Genomic DNA, 22909 nt, shown 5'->3' on the forward strand with positions numbered 1-22909 from the left:
ACACAGGCGCTAGTGTCAGTATTATCAAATACTCCAGTTTCAAAGAAAAACCATGCCTTTCCTCTGAGATTATTAAACTTAAAGGAATAAACGACACAGACTCTTATTGTGAAACACTAGGGTCCTCACAATTACAATTCCCTCTCCTAGATGATACTATTTCATACAAGTTTCACGTCATTAAAGACGAAGTCAATCTCAAATATGACGGCATTATAGGTAACGATTTCCTAAAATTCTTCACATGCAACATAGATTATAGAACTAACACTCTGTCCCTACAGGGCCACACTTTACAAATCCATTTTAATCAACAATCTTACATAATCCCAGCTCGATCCGAAGGCGTAATAGAATGTGTTATTTCCAATCCAGATTCTGAACTCGCGGGTATCAAAGAGGGCCTCATTTTAGATCACAAGCTCAAAGACGGTGTTTACTTAGCCAATTGTATAGTTACTATAAAATGCAACAAACGCGCCAACGTATCTATTTTAAATACTACCGACTCTTCCATCGAAATTAAAGAATGTAATGTCACTATTACTCCAATAGATTACTCCGCTCTTATGAGTGACTCGTCAGAACACACTACTTGTGTAAACAATGTAACCTCAGGTCAGTCCAATCGTATTCAGCGCGTGTTAGACCTCATACGTCACGAACATTTGAACCCAGAAGAGAGAAAGTCACTACTACAATGTGTCAGTAAATACGCAGATATATTTTACCTCGAAGGGGATTCCTTGACTCATACTGGGGTATGAGTCAAGGAATCCCCTTGGGGTATGAGTCAAGGAGCTGGGGCTCTGAAACATTCCATTAACACAGGCAACGCTGCGCCTATCAATGCTAAGTCCTACAGGTTCCCAGAATGTCATCGACAAGAAGTTGATAAGCAAATTAAGAAAATGCTAGACCAAAACATTATCAAACCCTCTATATCTCCCTGGAGTGCACCAGTCTGGATCGTCCCTAAAAAAATCGACGCCTCAGGTCAAAGAAAATGGCGCATCGTAATCGATTACAGGCGCCTGAATGACGTCACGGTAACCGAAGTTTATCCAATTCCACTTATAACTGATATCCTTGATCAATTAGGAAAATCTAAATACTTTTCGACATTAGACCTCGTTTCCGGTTTTCACCAAATTCCAATGGACCCTGCTGACTCAGCGAAAACAGGCTTTACGATTCTCAACCCCAGTGGAATATCGGGCCATTTCCAATTTAATAGAATGCCCTTTGGTCTCAAAAACGCACCTTCTACCTTCCAACGACTTATGAACCTCGTCCTTTCAGGCCTACAAGGCCTACACTGCTACATATACTTAGATGACTGTATCATATACTCACATGACCTCGAGAGTCATATCCAAAAACTTCATCTCGTCTTCGACAGATTCCGAGAATATAATCTAAAATTGCAACCCGATAAGTGTGAATTTCTCCGACGCGAAGTGACGTACTTAGGTCATATAATCACCGACAAAGGCGTGCAACCTAACCCCGATAAAGTTAGGGCTGTCACTCAATTCCCTGTTCCGCGAAACGCTAAAGAAGTAAAATCCTTTCTTGGATTAGTTGGATACTACCGCAGATTTATAGACAACTTTTCTCAAATAACTAAACCACTTACCTCCCTTCTAAAGAAAGATGTGACATTTAATTGGACTTCAGAACAAGATCTTTCATTTAATCATCTCAAAGAAAAACTAACTACAGCACCTCTACTCCAATACCCTGACTTTTCACAACCTTTTGTAGTTACGACTGACGCAAGTAACAGTTCAGTCGGTGCCGTGCTTTCACAAGGTCCTATAGGAAAGGACCTTCCCATCGCGTATGCGTCCCGTACGATGAATAAGGCGGAATGTAATTACTCTACTACCGAAAAGGAACTCTTAGCTATAATCTTTGCAGTAAAATGTTTCCGTCCGTATTTATACGGAAACAAATTCAAAATTGTCACCGATCACCGACCACTCACATGGCTTTTTAATGTGAAAGATCCGGGAAGCAGACTTATACGCTGGAGGCTAAAATTAGAAGAATATAATTATGAAGTTATTTACAAGCAAGGCAAACTTAATTCCAATGCTGACGCCCTATCTCGCATCCCGGTACATGCTATAACCCGAAACCAAATTGCAAACACACCTAACCAAGATACTTATGAACAATATTCTAAAAAGCAATTTATTAACGCTACTGGGCAAAATAACACTAAAATTGAAGAGCATTCTGAAAACTTATTGCGGTCTAAAATTAATTCAATCGCATGTCCTACCTCACTAGATTTTGACCCCTCTATGCCGAACCTCGAAGAAATATTAAACAATTTACCAAACCAAGGCGAATTACGTAACTCCGAACGCGAACCCTATACTGTACTGCCATTTCCTAATAACGGAAAGACTTACTATTTCTTATTCACAAAAATAAATCACTACGAGGAAACAAATTATAAATCTATTTTTAACCTGCTCGTGTCCTTACGAGATATTATTTTACAAAACAATCCCACACTCACCGACTTAGCGATATCAGATTTCACAGAGCCATTCACAAAAATCTCTTACAGCAAAATATATAACATGATTTCCTTTATCTTCCATAATACAAACATAAAAATACACATATACAAGAACAAAATGATATACTCTACCCCAGCCGAAGTCCCTCAAATTCTTAAAGAAAATCACGATTCCACCATCGCCGGACACCCCGGAATGAACCGTATGCTTAATCGAATAAAAGCCTCGTACTATTGGAAAACAATGCGCATGGACATCGAAAATTACGTTAAATCCTGTAAACTATGTCAAATCAATAAGCCACTAAGAAAATGCAATAAGGCTCCTATGGTGATAACTTCGTCCAGTACACAACCATTTGAACGTTTAGCACTCGACATAGTAGGTCCCCTTCCGGAAGCCGGACCTCAGAAATTCAAATTTATCTTAACCATCCAAGATGATCTCACCAAATTCTCATGCGCATACCCACAAGTCACAGCTACAAGTGAAGAAGTAGCTCGTAGCCTTGTACATTTCATGGCCCTATTCGGTATCCCAAAAATGGTTTTAACCGATCTCGGCACCTGTTTCACTTCTGACCTTTTTAAACAGATTAACAATATCTTTAAGATAAAATCACTTTTTTCTACACCCTATCACCCACAGACAAACGGTGCCCTTGAACGAAATAACGGGACCTTGAAAGAATATTTGAAATCGTTTGTGAATGAAAATCAGAATGATTGGCACTGCTATATATTTACAGCTATTCTTTGCTACAACACCACTCCTCATAGTGTAACTCAATACACACCTTACGAACTTCTCTACGGACACAAACCTCATATTCCTAATTCTCTGTATGAAACAAGTGATAATCTGACTTACAATGAGTATGTACGAGCCCTTCAATATCGTATGCGCTTTAGCCGTGAAAAAGCCTTAGAGCATATCCTTAAAAGCAAAGAAACTTCTAAAAAATATTACGACTCTCCATCTCGTGAAATATCGTATAAAACTGGTGACCTTGTCTATTTAAAACAACATCATAGACTACGCAAGGCTCTATCCCCAGTGTGGAAAGGCCCTTACAAAATAATCAAAATCAATAACAAACATAACGTCACTCTTTGTATTAACCGCCGTCATACCAAGTATCATGTAAATGAAATAAAACCCGCTCATCCCTAATTAAACGATCACTTCTACTCAGCATAAATACATTCAACTCTAAATGCAAACGAATTTAAAATAAACATTAAACTCGAGCACATGAACCGAGCCTTACCGGCTCAGGTTACAGAGATAAACGAACAGCTGATCGTTGCCGCGCGTCAACAACCTAGTAAATGTAATAAAGAGTTCATTGATTGCGGCATCCAATTACCTAGATTCTGTCTTGAATGCAATTTTACTTTCCAAAATGAATATTTTACACCCCTCAGTCCTCTCACTCACTAACTTATATAAAGAATTATTAAAAAATAATATCAATTTTAATCATAACTTAGATTTTCCTGTTCCAATAACTTTAGAAAACATACCCACTATAATTAACATTTCTAAATTAACTACTTACTATTTTAACCGAAAGCTAGTTTCTGTTTTAAGTTTCCCATTGATTTATTCCGAAAAATACACCATTTATAAAGCTCTCCCTTTGCCTATACCTCACGAAGTAGAAAATCCTAACAATTTCTCTCTCATACACCCTTCTAGCTCTTTCATGGCGATAACCGATGATAAGTTACATTACGCACTATTTGAAAATCTAGATACATGTACCACAGTCAGTAGCGAATATTCCATTTGCCCGTTAATAACTATTTACTCTAGCATAAACAACCCATGTTGTGAAATACTGAAGTATCGAAATCTTTACCCAAAGAATGTGATTCTAAATTGATTGAATTGTTATTAAATTGATTTGGCATGTCCTAAATAACAATAAATGTATTTATATAACCAAAACCTCACCTTAATGTAAAATGTAATGATAAATGATAATATAAAAAAAAAATGCTATATTTGGCACTGGTATTTTAAAATTAAGATACGATTTGTATTGGATACTCCAAAGCTATCAGTACCTCTAAAAATGTATTGATCCCAATAATATGCGATCAAATTTCAATGAAGATGACTGCTGTAAGGTAAGAAAGGAAAGTTCAATAATACAGTACCTGTACTAACACCCATCTCCCTCAGTAATAATTATAAATCTCGACTATTTAAAATCCGCATCTCATAAACTAGACAGTTTAGAAAACGACATAGATAACTTACAGCAGCAATCTCACCTTATGAAATATGGTTAGATACATACTATTCTAGTGTTACCTTATCTTTAGTTGGTTTTATGATGCTAAGCTTTATATTTAAGTGTTTCAAGTGTTATTATATTAATGGTAATTATAAGCGTTCAGCATCTAACTATTGTACTCAAATATTTAACCAGCGAATGAAAGCAAAAGTAAACCTCATAATAATGTTAACTCCATCGAAATGACAGAAGTTTCCTTTGTACTCAGCTTCATCTATTTGAGATAAAGCTTCGTCTTATCGGGGGGGCTGTTATATGCAGCGCCAGCATTAGAATGTAGGTAACACGTGTGAACTACTTACGCCGCATCGTTTACGTCATTGCATTATTTTATAAAAGCATGTATCTAAGAAAATTTAGTCTAGTCTAGTGAGTAACGTCTAGCTGTTTAATTAGCTCTTAAAATCCTTGTAATATTTAGTGGTGTTGAACGGTATAATAAATAAGTGGTGTAAATTGAATTTTGAGTTTTGTTTGGAAGAGACTCCCCCGGAAGCTGCCCTATAACAGTATTATATGCTTTGATGTGATGAAAGTGTGAAATGCGTGTGATAAGCGCCGAAGCATATCTAATAAACACAATTATTGCTTCCCATCCTGTATGCAAAACAGTGATCAGACAAAAAACAGGCGAAATGGATGTCGTATCACGCACTACAAAGTGTAGCGAAAACAATAATTCAATAATTAACAAAAATATTCAAGTAAATTTGAGGGAGCAATTCTGACAACGGGAAAAGCTAATTATTTAAATAGATTAGATTAGGTAACTTTATTTGGGCCATTTTTTTCAAAGTTGTTCACCCCACTTTTTTTGTAACATGGGTATTTTTTACGCGATTCATACTTACGAAGAATCGCGAGGTCTTTCGATCCTGTTAGGAGAAACAAAATGTCCCAAGATTTCCATAAATTTTTTCGAACCTTCCATTCCGTTACCGCCATACAAAATGTATGAAAAAATGGTAACGGAATGGGAAAAAACCTTGGGACACTTTTTTTCTCCTATTAAAATTGAAAGAGCTCGCGGATCTGAGTGGAAACCACATAAAAAATTCGAAATCCAAAAAAAAAGTGGGGTGGACAATTTTGAAAAAAATGGCCCATTTGGAAATTACATGATATTTTAACTTAAAAGTAACACAAATTCACAAAAATAATAATATTTGAATATTTACATTATTTACTAGAGTGGTAATATAATATATCCAGATCGTATATAGATACAAGGTTTTTCATCACCTAACAGCAGATGGTGTTAATCTAATGAAGTACAGTCGAGATATGTGTACATTTTTTCACCTTATTGCGATGAGTTAGGATGAAGAAATGTACACATATTAAAGAACTCGACTGTACTTAGATGTTTTAAGAGTATTTTAGCGATAGTTTATATTGCTGCGCTATGGTTTACTCAGGTATTGGCTGTTGTATTTATATCTGAATATTTTTCATGCAATGTAAATGTATGTATATCACGTATTATGCCTATTGACTGAGTGTTTGTATTATTTTTTTTCTTGTAATGGTGCTAAAAATAAAGCGAACACAATTCTATTTCAGGGCTCAAACAGTAACACCGCAGAAGCGCAACAGTTCCTAAGAGAATATGACCGAGAAGCATCAGGGATGTGCTACAGGTAACAACTTCATGTTAATTTGATGTATAGCGGGGCGATTTGGAATAACAACACCGGCACTGACGTTAGAACAAAGTTTGTTTTGTATCGGACAAAGTACACAAGGTTTGGTTATTAAACAAATGAATCCAAGCTATATTAGTTAAAACGTAACAGTTTAAACACAATTAAAGAGACAAAGGGTCGTAGGGTCTGACATGCGCAAACGTGTACGTTCGCTAGTAAAGCTACCGGCCACTGTCCCTACAAATGCGCAGCGCTGCCAGCCGCTACGTGATTGAACAAAACAAGTTACACACGATATCCAGCTAAGGTTGGCCCGCGGCTTTTACCGTTAGGAAGCGAGACGGGGGTCTACCTCTGTTGGTCCTATTTGGCAGTCTTCTATTCTCCCTCAGACTGACTCGTACCGTCTCTCTGTCCTCTCTGAGACGCGTTAGGCGTAAAGCCAGTGTCACACGCTATAGATTTTAATCAAAATCTAGAACTCTTCTTCTTCCTAGTCTTCCTACCCTTACCCCACGTCATGTGGGATCAGTACAACATGTCCTCCTCTTCTTCTCTATCTGTCGTCATTTCAACACTCACTAATTTCCTTCTTTCTCATATCTTCTTTCATACGATCCATCCATCGTTGTCTGGGTTTACCCCTTCCACTCCATCCCTCAACAATCTTTTGCCTATATTATGAGATTTGTCAATCAAAATGTAGATCATTCCTTTGTTATCTGTAACGATAACGCGCTAGTCAATCAGTGCTAACCCGTTATACTTATTTGCGTATTTTATACATGCAGTTACTATTTAATTTCAATATTTTTAAGAAGTAGCTGTACGGTAACCACCTCTATAGAAGTTAGGAAATTCTTCTGGTTGTATCCTTATTACCCGTTATACGTACCTATGTAAAATAGGGTACGCAGCACAATGTCGAAAATCATATGTCCGAAGTACGAAATTCCGAAAGACATGATATCGAAACTCAAAATTGCTAAAGATGCATGTCCTACTACACTTTTAATTGACCGATCTCATTTTCGAAATTCAATATTCCTTTGTCCAAAATGCCTTACACCAATACTTCGAAAGCCGATATATCTAGATCTTAAAATTGGGCGTCATCCATATATTACGTCACAGTGTAGGGGGGGGGGGGGGGGGGGGGGGGTCATACTAAATGTGACAATCCCTGTTATAGGGATACAAAAAAGCGTGACATAGGGGGGGGGGGGGTCCAAAAACCTGAAATTTGGTGTGACGTAATATGTGGATGATCCGTTGCTACTTTCTAAAATCCTAATGATTATTTTTCGAAGAGAATTACCATATTTACTTCATGTTCAGTGTAGGAACTTGTAGGGTTCGGTAATACTTAGTTTTCCATAAGACATAACAAGCTTAGAATAAAACTTGAAAATCTTATAAAGGTGTATTTTTAATATGTTTCAACAGACTTCTTGGACATACGACATTTTTCGAAATTTCGTAATTAATTTTTAAACTTAGGTCAACTAAACGTGGGAAAAATGTCGATAGTATTTTCGTACATTAGCTAGCAGTATTGTCCTTTCGGCTTCTTAAAAATAGGCCAATTAATCATAGGACATGCATCTGTAGGAATTTCGTACAATAGCAATTTTGATTTTCGATATCATGTCTTTCGGAATTTCGTACTTCGGACATTTGATTTTCGACATTGTGCTACGTACCCGTAAAATACTTACCTACCTAACACCTCAATACTAGAGAGCTGACAAGTCGCCGGTGGATGTGTCACAGTTGTTAGCTCAATGAGCATATATAGCAGTGTCCATCTCCATGTGTGTACGTGTGGGTTGAAATACAAATTGCCCGGCAAGTCCGATTTCCTTCCTTCCTATATCCGTGATTGAAACAAAGCTTTTAAAATTTCAGAGTAACAATATCCCAATGGAAGTTCGTGACCAACATAACCGAGATGAACCGCCGACGGATGCTTGAGGAGCTCGCCATCAGCTCCAAGTTCGAACGGCTGTCGTGGCGGAAGGCTGCAGCCTTCGACGGCAGTCGGCTGCCGGACGCTCAGGGCCGGAGGCAGTTGGCCAAGATCGTGCAGGGCAGCAGAGCTGCGTTGCCTGATGATAAGTTTGCTGAGGTGAGTTTAAAGGCCTCCTAAACTCATTAATCAATCCATAATACCCAGAAAGGGGATACCCCCATTTGCCAGAATTTCATTTGCCATAATTTTATTTGCCACCATATTCAACAATCATAATATTGTTTCTCATAACATCTTATGCCATAATCATTGTTTACTATATTAATCAAGTGCCAGAAACTTTGTTTCCCATAAAGTCAGTTTCCATAATGTCATTTGTCAGAATCATCGAAATCAGTAATTACCACATTCCATACCATCATTTGTCATCCAAATTAGCGACCAGAGAAGTCAATTTCCATAATGTGATTTGGCAGAATCATCAATATGAATCATAAATTCGTCATTATCACAGAGACGACACTACTAGAAGCACTAGAGAATGAAACTGCCATCAGAAAGTAGGTTAGGTTAGGTTAGAACTGTGACCCCCTGGAAAATGAAACTGCTATCAGAAAGTAGGTTAGGTAATAATATGGACAACAATTAATATGGCAATAATTGCTTATGGCGTTTGAATATTATATTAAACCATATTATTGCACTTAATAATATGGCTAACAAATAGTATGGCATTGTATGATTATGGAAGGTAATGTTCGGATAAACAACCAGTATGTCATACAATTTTTATGGTAAACAAATCATTTGGGCAAATGAAATTCAGGCAAGTTAGATTCGGGCATATGAATATTATGTTAAATGACTGTCGGGCAAACAATAGACAACCCCCAGAAAAACTAACCTTCAAGCGACTGAATGGCACAGGACCGAAACAAATAGCGAAGTCTAGTGCTGGAGACATCAACTTCAGGTCGTTTCATTTTCTTATTTCCGTGGCCTACAAATGGTCTCGCCTGAAGACAAACGCTGACTTTATGGTTAGCAATATGCCGAGTTGGAACCATTTCGTGGTTACTAAATTTACTTAAATTATGATGAGTGTTTGTTTACCTACGCCGAGATCGAAGAGTTAGTGGCCGAACCCAATATCATCGTCGAAATGAAAGCCCACAGACTTCGCTGGTTCGGTCACTTAGAATGGGAAACGATCGGGCTGTCAAGAGAGCGTTCTTGGGTCGACCGGCTGGTGGCCGTCCGGCGGGTCGACCCAGGTATCGCTGGGAAGACAGTGTGGTGGCGGATCTGCGTCGGCTTCAAGTCAGTGACTGGCAAGAGGCTGCGCAGGATCGGGGCATCTCTTGTTTCGGAGCCCAAGATTCACTTTGGATCACTGAGCCAAAATAGTTAGTTTGTTTACTTATTGCTAAATGTTGTATTTGTTTCAGATCCAGCAACTGATAGCGGAGATGAAGGAGGTCTATAACTCGGCAAAGATCTGTCCTTACGGACAGAAGCCGTTTGACCCCCACGTTCCCAGGATACAGTACCCCAGCACAGGATATCAGGTAATCGGTGGCATCAGGTGCCGTAGCCGAATGGCATTTCTGCGACGCGAAACGAAAACGAAACGCCGAGGAAGATAGTCTGGCTCTGTCGCGCCAATACGCACGAGCCATGGAGACAGATATCTACGAGCGTTTCGTGAGCGTTTGTGCTATTCGGCTACGCGGGCAGGTGTTATAATACTTTGATACTCGTAATCCATGATAATTAAACTGTAGAAAATGACTTTGCTAATCAGCGAAAAAATTGTATACCACGTCGGTGACAAACAGGCATACGATCCGCCTGATGGAAAGCGGTCACCGTAACCTATGGAACTGTAACTGTAGTTGATCGGGAATAACTCAGTGGGGACCTCATCCCACAGCCGGAGCGTCCGCGGGAGGAAGATCCTCTGAAACCGCACGGTGCGCGACTATTTAGGTTGCAAGGTGTGTGGATGAGCGCCCTGTCGATGGCGAGCGGTGCGATGATGAAAAGTGGACGTTGGCATCATGTCAAATAGTTACCTTAAAACACAACCCATTGTACAGGCGATAGAACACACATAATGAAGCGAAGTCTCTCCTTAGACTTAAGGGTTCAATACCGCTTGTCAATCAGTGCTAACCCGTTATGGGGACCTTATTTCACAGCCGGAGCGTCCACGGGAAGAAATTTAGATTGCAAGGTGTGTGGATGAGCGCTTTGTCGATGGCGAGCGATGCGATGATGAAAAGTGGACGTTGGCATCATGTCAAACACTTCCCTCAGAACACAACCCATTGTATAGGCAATAGAACACTTGTCAATCAGTGCTAACCCGGTTATACTTACTTGTGAACCGATTCTCTTGCTTCCAGGATCAAATGACTTCCTCCTACACTCAACCGTACTACGAAGAGTCCCCCTCCTACTGCGACATGCAGCTAGATCCGGAAATATCCCGGATTCTGGCCCATTCCCGGATAGAGTCGGAGCTGCTATACGTGTGGCGGAGCTTCCGGGACAAAACCGGACCGAAGCTGAAGAACCGGTTCATGAGATACGTGCAGTTGGCTAACCAGGCCGCTGTTGCCACAGGTATCTCTCTCTTCTCTCTCTCTCACACACACACGCACACATACACAAACACACACACAATAATGGTCTCATACAAAAAAGTTTACCAAATATCACATTAGATGGCGCTGTACCACGCGCACGAATTCCTACATACATCGCGCTATTGAAGAAGGAATTTACATACAACATACAACATACATACAATCACGCCTGTATCCCATGAAGGGGTAGGCAGAGCACATGAAACTACTTAAGTTTCAGTGCCACTCTTGGCAAATCCTTGGGGTTGACAGAAAACGAAACTGTGATATTGCAGTGACAGGTTGCCAGCCTCTCGCCTATGCCACAATTTAACCCATATCCCACAGTCGCCTTCTACGACACCCACGGGAAGAAAGGGGGTGGTGAAATTCTTAACCCGTCACCACTACGGGAAGGAATTTATTGACATTTTTATCGGGTTCGGAAACTTAAAGAATAGGCTAGTTTCCTACTAGTCAAATCAGCTTCTTTTTAAGAACTGTCAAAACGATTTGTTAATATGGAATTACTATGAAATACTGAGAAGTGACGTCACGGTCAATAAAATTCATTTACTTTATATATCTTTCTCTTTGACATATTAAATAGAAATTATGTTTTAAAATAACTACTGTCCATAGTTGTCTTCTTATTATGTGGTGCATTATTTCGTGCACTGCATAAAGTATTTTAAGTTTAGGAAACTAGCCTATTGAAGATTCTTTGCCTTTTTCGTGGATTCGCTCTTACCTACCGACTCTTAACGAGGGGCACCTATGGCTAAAGAATCTGTCAATAAAAAAAAACTTTTTTTTTCAGGATACAGAGACGCTGGCGAGCAAATGAGAGCAGGCTACGACGACCCTTCTTTCAGAGCCAGCGTAGAAGAAACTTACAATCAAGTACACATTTCTAATCCTTTCTAATTTTTTTTGATAATTCCTTCTATTAGGTACCTATCCTTTTTGTATTTTCAACATAGAAAAAAACAAAGATTAAGTACTTCTTTGTTTTTGTATGCTGTTTTACCTCATAAATAACTAGCTTTTGCCCGCGGCTTCGCACGCGTTAGAAAGAGACAAAAAGTAGCCTATGTCACTCTCCATCCCTTCAACTATAACCACTTAAAAAATTACGTCAATTCGTCGCTCCGTTTGGCCGTGAAAGACGGACAAACAAACAGACACACACACTTTCCCATTTACAATATTAATATGGATATGTCGTTATAATATACAATATCTACGAGGACATGAAAAATGCGCGTTTCCCAGACATAAGATATTCTGTTGTACGTTTCAGGTGGCGCCACTGTACAAGCAACTGTTCACATACGTACGCAGACGACTGGTGCAGAGATATGGAGAGACCACAGTGCGATCTGACGGCCCTATACCTTCACATCTGCTAGGTAAACAATATCGAGGTTATAGGAGGGTATATCGAGGTTGACTGGTAGAGAATGCTTTAAAGCATTAAGTCCGCCTTTTTGTACTGCAAGATTTTTCTTTTGTGCAATAAATATTAAATAAATAAATAAATCCCCACTACAGAAATCCCTCCTGAAAGTCCCATGTCCCTCATGAGTAGCATCATCAATATCATCATTATCATCACCACTGAAAATTAGACCGATCTTATATCATATATGTGAACAAAGATGTATCGAACGTATCGAAGTTGATCTTCCATTGACGTGAGAAAAATCATGAATAGTATAAATAAAGAAACACAGAAGACTATAGAATTGAGGAGTTTGAAGAGTATTAAAAAATGATTTTTTTATGACATAAATAATGCGGCGTTTCTAATTGGCGGTGGAATATTATTCCAGCATCGCGACATTTATGCATGTCGAATAGACGTAGACTCCTGAGCAAGTGAGCACACACTTACGCCGTGGCTTGCGTGGGCGACGGTCGCGCGATGGTCGCGCGACGGCGATGCGATGCATACGAAATCAAACCTTATCGATATGGAAGTAGACGATGCGATGAGACGCGACGGTGACGGTCGTGCGACCGTCGCCCACGCAAGACACGGCGTTAGCTGATTTAATTTATTAGAGCTGTAATAATATCCTCTTCTTTTCTTAGTTTTTGTCGCATTTTTAATGTACTTTTAGTTTTTTATATTTTTTTCAATATAAATTATTGAACGTTTCAGGCAATATGTGGGCGCAGAACTGGAAATCAATCATGGATTTGGTGATGCCGTTTCCTCAATCCCCAAATATTGACGTGACTGCTGAAATGCTAAGACAGGGCTTCACTCCATTAAGGTTGGTTTCAATACGAGTACATTTTGTTCTCATGAATAAATCAATCAAATCAATTATTTATTCGTTATAACAAAGACATATACATATAACTCCGTATAGACGGATAAAGTCTAAGAAAAAAACGTACCTCAAAGCCATAGAGAAAAAGGTACGGTGACCTAGAGGCGTTACACCTTTGAGGAACGCTCGGCTAGATTCAAATTAAAAAAAAAACAGGATTCAAAATTATTTATTAGATGGCGCTAATTGACATTTTAACACATATCAAGTTAACAATATGGGCCAAATTGTCAAAACTGAGGTTCAAAAGTTTTAAGCCTGTGTCGAGAGATGGCAGTCTATGCACTGGGATTACACATTTTACTCTGACAGTAACTCTCTGTAATACTCGGTCCTCTTTGATCATAACTACATATGAACATACACAAGTACAAAAACAAAACAACAAGAAAAGAAATTAAAACATATAGGTAAGTTGCCACGAAATGGTCCCTACTCAGCATAACGTTAACCCAAGAGTCAGCGCTGGTCTTGCGGCGGCACCATTTTGTTGGCCACGAACGCAGCTGTAGACACGGTCCTGTCAAAACTGAATGCAGCGGCGAGTGAATGGCGACAAGCGGCGACTGCCACGCCATCTAGTCTTCCAAAATAGTTGTTATCATAATTCAAAAAAGTACAAGCAATGGCTGATCCAAGATAATCGGTTGAGCCCAGATTTTGACCAGTGGAAATTTGAATTCACACTTGAGTTCAAGTCATAGAGGAATAAGTAAGGGAAGAGTTGTAACTTCATACATCTTAAGCAAGTTACTTGTATATGCATAGTTAAGTGACATCTAGCGACAATCACGTGTCAATCACGCGTCAAATAGCGTGAATTATCAGTACCACTACTCGATACTAGGTGTCACAGTGTCTCGTCTGCCTAAAATTTTATATTAGAACAGTTTACAACTTGTATTACAAGCAGAAGGAATTGAAAACAGAATATTGATGAATACTATTGTAATATTGAACAATTCCCGAAAAGTTAGTACATTTGGATCACGTCTCCGATTTTGATAAAAATTGGTAGCCTGATAGAGTCCATGATGCTGAGCTGAGCTATCAAAATCGGAGACGTGATCCAAATGTACAAACTTTTCGGGAATTGCTGTATTAGCTAAAAATTGGTGAGCATTAGACTTTTCGTTCCTCGCGACATCTATTGACAAGTAGCAGTACTGTCTCTAGATGTCACTTAACTATGCCTATACAAATAACTTGCATTTACTGATATTGGAGTTACAACTGCTCTTCCCTTACTTATTCCTCTATGGTGCAAGTGTGCACATAGCTCGCGACGTGAGCTGCCCTCTGTGAACCCAGCTATAGTAGATTTTTTTCCAATTTTACAGGATGTTCCAAATGGCCGAGGAGTTCTACACCTCAATGGGACTCAAACCCGCACCACCTGAGTTCTGGCGTGGCTCGATGTTGGTGCGACCGGCCCAAAGGAGTGTGCAGTGCACCGCCAGTGCCTGGGACTTTTGTAACAGGATAGACTACCGGTAAGTGGCAAATGAGCACACAGACTAAAGTTACTAGAGTGAATATAGATTATCGGTGAATGGCTATCCGTTGGTAACGTGACTAAAATGACTAAGTAATAAAGTCTAGTCAAGTTTAAATCTAAGATAAGTTACTTATCGTCACTTATCTTAGTTTAGTAATAAAGTTACTAAAATAAGCTAAGTGACGAAGACGACTAAAGTGACTGAGTTCACTAAAGTGACCAAGGTGACTGAGTAAAGTAATCATATTAAACTGACAATAATGTCTTTTGGGAATTAGTGACTGATTCGCTAAGGTTACTGAAGTAACTAACTGACTAATGTTACTAAAGTGACTAAAAACATGATATCCATACTAATATTATAAATGGGAAAGTGTGTGTGTCTGTTTGTTTGTCCGCCTGTCACAGCAAAACGGAGCGACGAATTGACGTGATTTTTAAGAGGAGTTAGTTGAAGGGATAGAGAGTGACATAGGCTACTTTTTGTCTCTTTCTAACACGAGCGAAGCCGCGAGCAAAAGCTAGTAAATGATAGAACTGAAATGACTAAAACGGCAAATAAAGCCTACTAAACGTTTTCAAAAATTAATAATTTTCATTTTTTTGTTTTGGTTACAGCATCAAACAATGCACGGAGGTAACCATGCAAGACTTGATCTCGACGCATCACGAGATGGCTCACATACAATACTACCTGCAATACGCTGACCAGCCACAATTGTTCAGAGATGGAGCTAACCCTGGTATATTTCACTCTAACTAAAAATTATTTCACTAACTATTAGGCACTGCTCCCACCAAAAGGGTAACAAGCGATGAGCCATCGGACATAGAAACGAACAAAAAATAAAAACCGGCCAAGAGCGTGTCGGGCCACGCTCAGTGTAGGGTTCCGTAGTTTTCCGTATTTTTCTCAAAAACTACTGAACCTATCAAGTTCAAAACAATTTTCCTAGAAAGTCCTTATAAAGTTCTACTTTTGTGATTTTTTTCATATTTTTTAAACTTACGGTTCAAAAGTTAGAGGGGGGGGGACGCACTTTTTTTTCCTTTAGGAGCGATTATTTCCGAAAATATTAATATTATCAAAAAACGATCTGTGCAAACCCTTGTTCATTTTTAAATACCTATCCAACAATATATCAGACGTTGGGGTTGGAATGAAAAAAAATATCAGCCCCCACTTTACATGTAGGGGGGGTACCCTAATAAAACATATTTTTCCATTTTTTATTTTTGCACTTTGTCGGCGTGATTGATGTACATATTGGTACCAAATTTCAGCTTTCTAGTGCTAACGGTTACTGAGATTATCCGCGGACGGACGGACGGACGGACGGACGGACGGACGGACGGACGGACGGACAAACAGACATGGCGAAACTATAAGGGTTCCTAGTTGACTACGGAACCCTAATAGTCGCTCCCGTGTGCATGAAAGAGACGCGATGATACCGCGAGCGAATATTTCTAATTCGTTTCTAATAGCTCACTACGTACTCGCTTTCGGTGAGACCAGTGCCTAGGATACTGTGGGGTATTTGTAACTGCCCGCCGATAACACATCGTCACTACTTTTTAAAAAAACTCGTATCTTCGTCTGTCAATGAAAAGAAAATTGTAGTATGTATGGAATGCATATAGACTTACTGCGTTTTAACTTTGAGGAGAAGCATGAGATACGAGATTTTTAACACGCTTTTATTAGGTCGTCGTGTATGTAACTATGTATGTAATGGAATCTAAGGAAGCTAATTTAACCATCTTCCAGGAGTCGTAGCGTAATGAAAATTGGCAGCTATATGTAGTTCCGATGACAATACAATAATATGGTACTGTTGAGCTGATCTGATGATGGAGTCGGAAGATATGAACTGGAACTACATGATGGAACATCGTATCATAGCCGTTTTTGGGTTTCTTAGAAAAGTCTTGTAATGAACTTTGACTACAATTAGGTTTCAAGGTCTGATGATGGAGCCGGAAGATATGAACTGGAACTACATGATGAAACATCGTATCATAGCTGTTTTTGGGCTTCTTAGGAAAGTCTTGTAATGAACTTTGACTACAATTAGGTTTCAAGGTCTGATGATGGAGCCGGAAGATATGAGCTGGAACTACATGATGGAACATCGTATCATAGCTGTTTTTGGGCTTCTTAGAAAAGTCTTGTAATGAACTTTGACTACGATTAGGTTTCAAGGTCTGATGATGGAGCCGGAAGATATGAACTGGAACTACATGATGGAACATCGTATCATAGCTGTTTTTGGGCTTCTTAGAAAAGTCTTGTAATGAACTATGACTACGATTAGGTTTCAAGGCCTGATGATGGTGCCGGAAGATAAGAACAGAAAAAAGGGGGGGGAGGGGCTCGAGGGGGAAGCATGAAAGAAAGATCAACGTAGTATTTAAAATAAGTTGGGTTAGCGTTTTCTTGTGACCTTTCAGAGCAAACAAAGGGGGCTCGGGGGCGAAGCCCCGCATAAAAGAAAGATCAACGTTGTATTTAAAATAAGTTGGGTTAAGGTTTTCTTGTGATCCTTAAAAGCAAAGAAAAGGGGGGCTCGGGGGGGCGAAGCCCCCCGCATGAAAGAAAGATCAACGTAGTATTTAGAATAAGTTGGGTAAGCGTTTTCTTGTGACCTTTAAGAGCAAACAAGGGGGGCTCGGGGGGCGAAGCCCCCCGCATGAAAGAAAGATCAACGTAGTATTTAAGATAAGTTGGGTTAGCGATTTCTTGTGACCTTTAAGAGCAAACAAAGGGGGGCTCGGGGAGCGAAGCCCCCCGCATAAAATAAAGATAAACGTTGTATTTAAAATAAGTTGGGTTAGGGTTATCTTGTTACCCTTAAGAGTAACGAAAAGGGGGCTCGGGGGCGAAGCCCCCGCATAAAAGAAAGATTAACGTAGTATTTAAAATAAGTTGGGTTAAGGTTTTCTTGTGATCCTTAAGAGTAAAGAAAAGGGGGGCTCGGGGGCGAAGCCCCCGCATGAAAGAAAGATCAACGTAGTATTTAGAATAAGTTAGGTTAGCGTTTTCTTGTGACCTTTAAGAGCAAACAAAGGGGGCTCGGGGGCGAAGCCCCCGCATGAAAGAAAGATCAACGTAGTATTTAAGATAAGTTGGGTTAGCGTTTTCTTGTGACCTTTAAGAGGAAACAAAGGGGGGCTCGGGGGGCGAAGCCCCCCGCATAAAAGAAAGATAAACGTTGTATTTAACATAAGTTGGGTTATGATTTTCTTGTTACCCTTAACAGTAACGAAAAGGGGGGCTCGGGGGGCGAAGCCCCCCGCATAAAAGAAAGATTAACGTAGTATTTAAAATAAGTTGGGTTAGCCTTTTCTTGTGACCTTTCAGAGTAAACAAAGGGGGGCTCGGGGGGCGAAGCCCCCCGCATAAAAGAAAGATCAACGTTGTATTTAAAATAAGTTGGGTTAAGGTTTTCTTGTGATCCTTAAGAGTAAAGAAAAGGGGGGCTCAGCTGGCGTTTTGTTCTAAAATTATGAGTGCAAATCGTGTTAGTCTAAATCAATATAAGATCAACGTAGTATTAAGAATAAGTTGGGTTAGCGTTTTCTTGTGACCTTTAAGAGCAAACAAAGGGGGGCTCGGGGGGCGAAGCCCCCGCATGAAAGAAAGATCAACGTAGTATTTAAGATAAGTTGGGTTAGCGTTTTCTTGTGACCTTTAAGAGGAAACAAAGGGGGGCTCGGGGGGGCTTAGCCCCCCGCATAAAAGAAAGATAAACGTTGTATTTAAAATAAGTTGGGTTAGGGTTTTCTTGTTACCCTTAAGAGTAACGAAAAGGGGGCTCGGGGGCGAAGCCCCCGCATAAAAGAAAGATTAACGTAGTATTTAAAATAAGTTGGGTTAGCCTTTTCTTGTGACCTTTCAGAGTAAACAAAGGGGGCTCGGGGGCGAAGCCCCGCATAAAAGAAAGATCAACGTTGTATTTAAAATAAGTTTGGTTAAGGTTTTCTTGTGATCCTTAAGAGTAAAGAAAGGGGGCTCGGGGGCGAAGCCCCCCGCATGAAAGAAAGATCAACGTAGTATTTAAGATAAGTTGGGTTAGCGTTTTCTTGTGACCTTTAAGAGGAAACAAAGGGGGGCTCGGGGGGCGAAGCCCCCCGCATAAAAGAAAGATAAACGTTGTATTTAAAATAAGTTGGGTTAGGGTTTTCTTGTTACCCTTAAGAGCAACGAAATGGGGGGCTCGGGGGGCGAAGCCCCCGCATAAAAGAAAGATTAACGTAGTATTTAAAATAAGTTGGGTTAGCCTTTTCTTGTGACCTTTCAGAGTAAACAAAGGGGGGCTCGGGGGGCGAAGCCCCCCGCATAAAAGAAAGATCAACGTTGTATTTAAAATAAGTTGGGTTAAGGTTTTCTTGTGATCCTTAAGAGTAAAGAAAAGGGGGGCTCGGGGGGCGAAGCCCCCCGCATGAAAGAAAGATCAACGTAGTATTTAGAATATGTTGGGTTAGCGTTTTCTTGTGACCTTTAAGAGCAAACAAAGGGGGGCTCGGGGGCGAAGCCCCCCGCATGAAAGAAAGATCAACGTAGTATTTAAGATAAGTTGGGTTAGCGTTTTCTTGTGACCTTTAAGAAGAAACAAATGGGGGCTCGGGGGGCGAAGCCCCCCGCATAAAAGAGAGATAAACGTTGTATTTAACATAAATTGGGTTAGCGTTTTCTTGTGACCTTAAAGAGGAAACAAAGGGGGGCTCGGGGGGCGAAGCCCCCCGCATAAAAGAAAGATCAACGTTGTATATAAAATAAGTTGGGTAATGGTTTTCCTGTGACCCTTAAGAGCAACTAAAGGGGGGCTCGGCAAAAAAGAAATACTTAAATTTTGTTTGAATTAGTTGAAATGCGACAATATTTTCTAATCGAGTCAAACAAAATCCCACTAGCTGAGAGCTTCAAAACAATGTATGGCGAAAGTTATGTCTCTCTAATGTCTTCAAAAAGTCCGCGATGGCACATGTCTTGTCTATATTGTCTATCTTTTACGGATAACTTACTAGGTATAAACATTTTTATGATAATACCGTAATAAGAAGGTAGCCGCTAGTTATTATTAAGTAGCAATTAGCAATAAGTACACGTTAAGCCACAAATGGCATGTAAAATCCGCCTACTTGAAATAAATTTATGTATAAATGTTAAAAGTATTTCATTATTAATGACTAAAAAGTATAAAATAAATTAATAGTTTAAAAAACACTATAAAACACGCTTTTATAAATGCATGTAAAAGCCAAAAATAAATTATGGATCGTTCAAGTTGTCTCTATTTGTGAGCTGAAGTTTAAAAACTATGTGCTTTTAATTATAATATTTGATTGTAAAAGCGTGGGGCGCTGGAATAGGAAAGAGTTTCTTGTAAACAAATACTAATCCGAACTTCCTGGCGAATGTTGCATAAGAACATAACGTTTACATAATGCCGCCTAAGGGTTACCAAAGAGAACCAAAGATATCTCATCCACGAACAAGAACTCTGCATCCTGTCACTGTAGACACTTTCCCCTTTTGTACTTTGATTACCGGAAAAAAGCGGCGTTCTAAGTGTCGGTGACTGTCGACTCTCCTCGCTACTAGCGCATATTTTGTCTGAGTTCGACAAACTGGTACCTACTTTGAACACTGACTTTTAATTGATTTGACTGTTTAATGTAGAACCTACTAGTCATGCTGCAACTCCAGTTAGCGCGTCAATCTGTGTAACCTCCTTCCCGTAACATAGCATAATTTGATTTATCAGCAAGTTATACAAAAAGTCTTTCCTGTTCCAGCGCCCCACGCTTTTACAATCAAATATTATAATTAAAAGCACATAGTTTTTAAACTTCAGCTCACAAATAGAGACAACTTGAACGATCCATAATTTATTTTTGGCTTTTACATGCATTTATAAAAGCGTGTTTTATAGTGTTTTTTAAACTATTAATTTATTTAAAAGTAGTGACGATATCTGTTAACTGTGGTTGCATTGATGCAACTGGCCCTAACTGTACATTATTTCAGCGTTCCACGAGGCCGTGGCCAACGCAGCAACGCTCTCCGTCTACAACTTGCCTCACTTACAGCGCGTCGGACTGTACCAGAACAAGTAAGTGAGTAAGGCTGCCAGAGCTCAACGAGGGTGCGGTGTGCTGGTGACGGGACGACTTACGGAACTAACTTGTTCCGTCTATTGTCCTTTGAGTCGTCGGCAACCCGAACCCTCCTCCTTGGAGCTTGTACACTCCTTTTTGCTGTGTACTTAACACAGCAAAAGGGAATGTACAAGTTTCTAATGGGGTGGCAACGCGCATGTGACACTGTTTGAGTTGCAGGCGTCCATAGGTTACGGTGACCGCTTTACATCAGGCGGGCCGTATGCTTGTTTGTCACCGACATAGTATTAAAAAAAAAGTAAGATTTACTCAAGTTTTCTCCTTGTACTAAAACACTATCCGGTCGGATACTACGTAACTATCCGGCATTCGGCTGGATGGTAAAATGTGGCTAGGCGTTTTCCAAAATAAATCTCGAAAATCGAATTTCACCAGATCTGGACGTGGGGTTCCCTTTATCTTGCAGAATATCGATTGTCCGAAATACATTTGGCATAGCAGCTTTCGCAGAACCATTTTTACCCGAATGATACTTTTGCATAATTGTACAAATAGCATAACTGTCACATCGCATATCATTCATTTGGCTGAATTCTGGATAGCAGAATACTAATATTGTCGATTTTAATATGGCAGAATTGTATATAGTATACATTACATTTCACCGAATTAGTAATAGCATACTGCTAATATCGTCTACCTTAATTTTGCAGCATTTTATGTCGCATAATACTGTTCCTGACTGTAATTTTATTTTGCACCGAATAGACGATCCGCCGAATTTATTTTGACATGTTGCCAGAAATGTAGATTAGGTTAGAATCCCTATCCAGACAAAATACTCACACGACACAGAAATCTTATATGTCACAGAGTCGGTTTAGGTGCGACGACGAGCGAAGCGAGGAGGAGCGTGTTAGGTTGACAGTGAGTAAACCAGAAAACCCTTTTTAATGTAAAAAATAAACAAAACATAAGTGCCATTATTCTGCGCATCAACATTATGCCAATGTATTATTCTGCAATTGTGCGAAATGACAGAATGCCAAGTCAATAGAATGCGACACAATTTTCGACAAAACAATTAATCGATTATACGACTATTATACAATTTACCATTATGCCATTGTATTACTCTGCTTTAAATAATTCTGCAAAATAACAGTATGCCAAGAAATTTATGCAAAAAGTCATTTTGCGAAAAGAGGATTCTGCCAAGCGTTGTTATGCGAAGGTAAAATATGACAAAAAAAATTATGCAAGATAATGGTAATCCCTGGACGTGTTTAGGCTCATTCTTCTCAGAATCACGATGCTTTTGTCGTCACAAAACCGACAGTGAGTTAATTTTTGTTAACAACATTCGCTAATTGGGGTGTCCCAAATTCTGAAAATGCCCATTAACGTCTTGTTTGAAATATCATGCGAAATTGTCAAACAATTTAAAGCGACAAGGTACAGAAATCATCAATTACTTATGCCGGTGACTTAACATGGAAGTCGTACAATTTATGGTATATTTTAAAGGAACAGCATGCATTTATGTACGGAACAGTGACATTTGGTGCAGTGGAACTGCTGATGAAGAGTGAGCCGCCCCTGGTTAGAGTTCCGTTCTGATAATCATTCTCATCTGTAAGTACTTCAGAATCATCCAAATTTCAAAATTGGTTCAGAAATGACGGAGATATCGAATAACAAACATTAAAAACTATACAGACGAATTGATATTATTCATGAAACCTACCGATCCTTACGAAATTTTTGAAATAATTAGAAATCTTAAAAACACTACTAGCACGGGCTATGATACTGTTACAACAAAAGTAGTTAAAGCAGTAGCAAACACAATT

General features: G+C 39.5%; 1 protein-coding gene across 1 annotated transcript in view; it reads left to right on the forward strand.

Moving 5' to 3' along the window:
- The window catches only part of LOC125238772 (angiotensin-converting enzyme-like), a 56128-nt gene that overhangs the window by 9884 nt on the left and 23335 nt on the right, over nt 1-22909 (forward strand). The window contains exons 2-11 of the mRNA XM_048146208.1: nt 6406-6482; nt 8397-8616; nt 9909-10028; nt 10869-11088; nt 11911-11993; nt 12394-12502; nt 13258-13372; nt 14773-14925; nt 15549-15673; nt 20965-21049. Of these exons, the coding sequence (XP_048002165.1) occupies nt 6406-6482; nt 8397-8616; nt 9909-10028; nt 10869-11088; nt 11911-11993; nt 12394-12502; nt 13258-13372; nt 14773-14925; nt 15549-15673; nt 20965-21049 (1307 nt within the window). The remainder of the gene's footprint in view (nt 1-6405; nt 6483-8396; nt 8617-9908; nt 10029-10868; nt 11089-11910; nt 11994-12393; nt 12503-13257; nt 13373-14772; nt 14926-15548; nt 15674-20964; nt 21050-22909) is intronic.

Source organism: Leguminivora glycinivorella, chromosome 24 (genome assembly GCF_023078275.1).
Source record: "Leguminivora glycinivorella isolate SPB_JAAS2020 chromosome 24, LegGlyc_1.1, whole genome shotgun sequence".
In the NCBI taxonomy this organism is placed as follows: domain Eukaryota; kingdom Metazoa; phylum Arthropoda; class Insecta; order Lepidoptera; family Tortricidae; genus Leguminivora; species Leguminivora glycinivorella.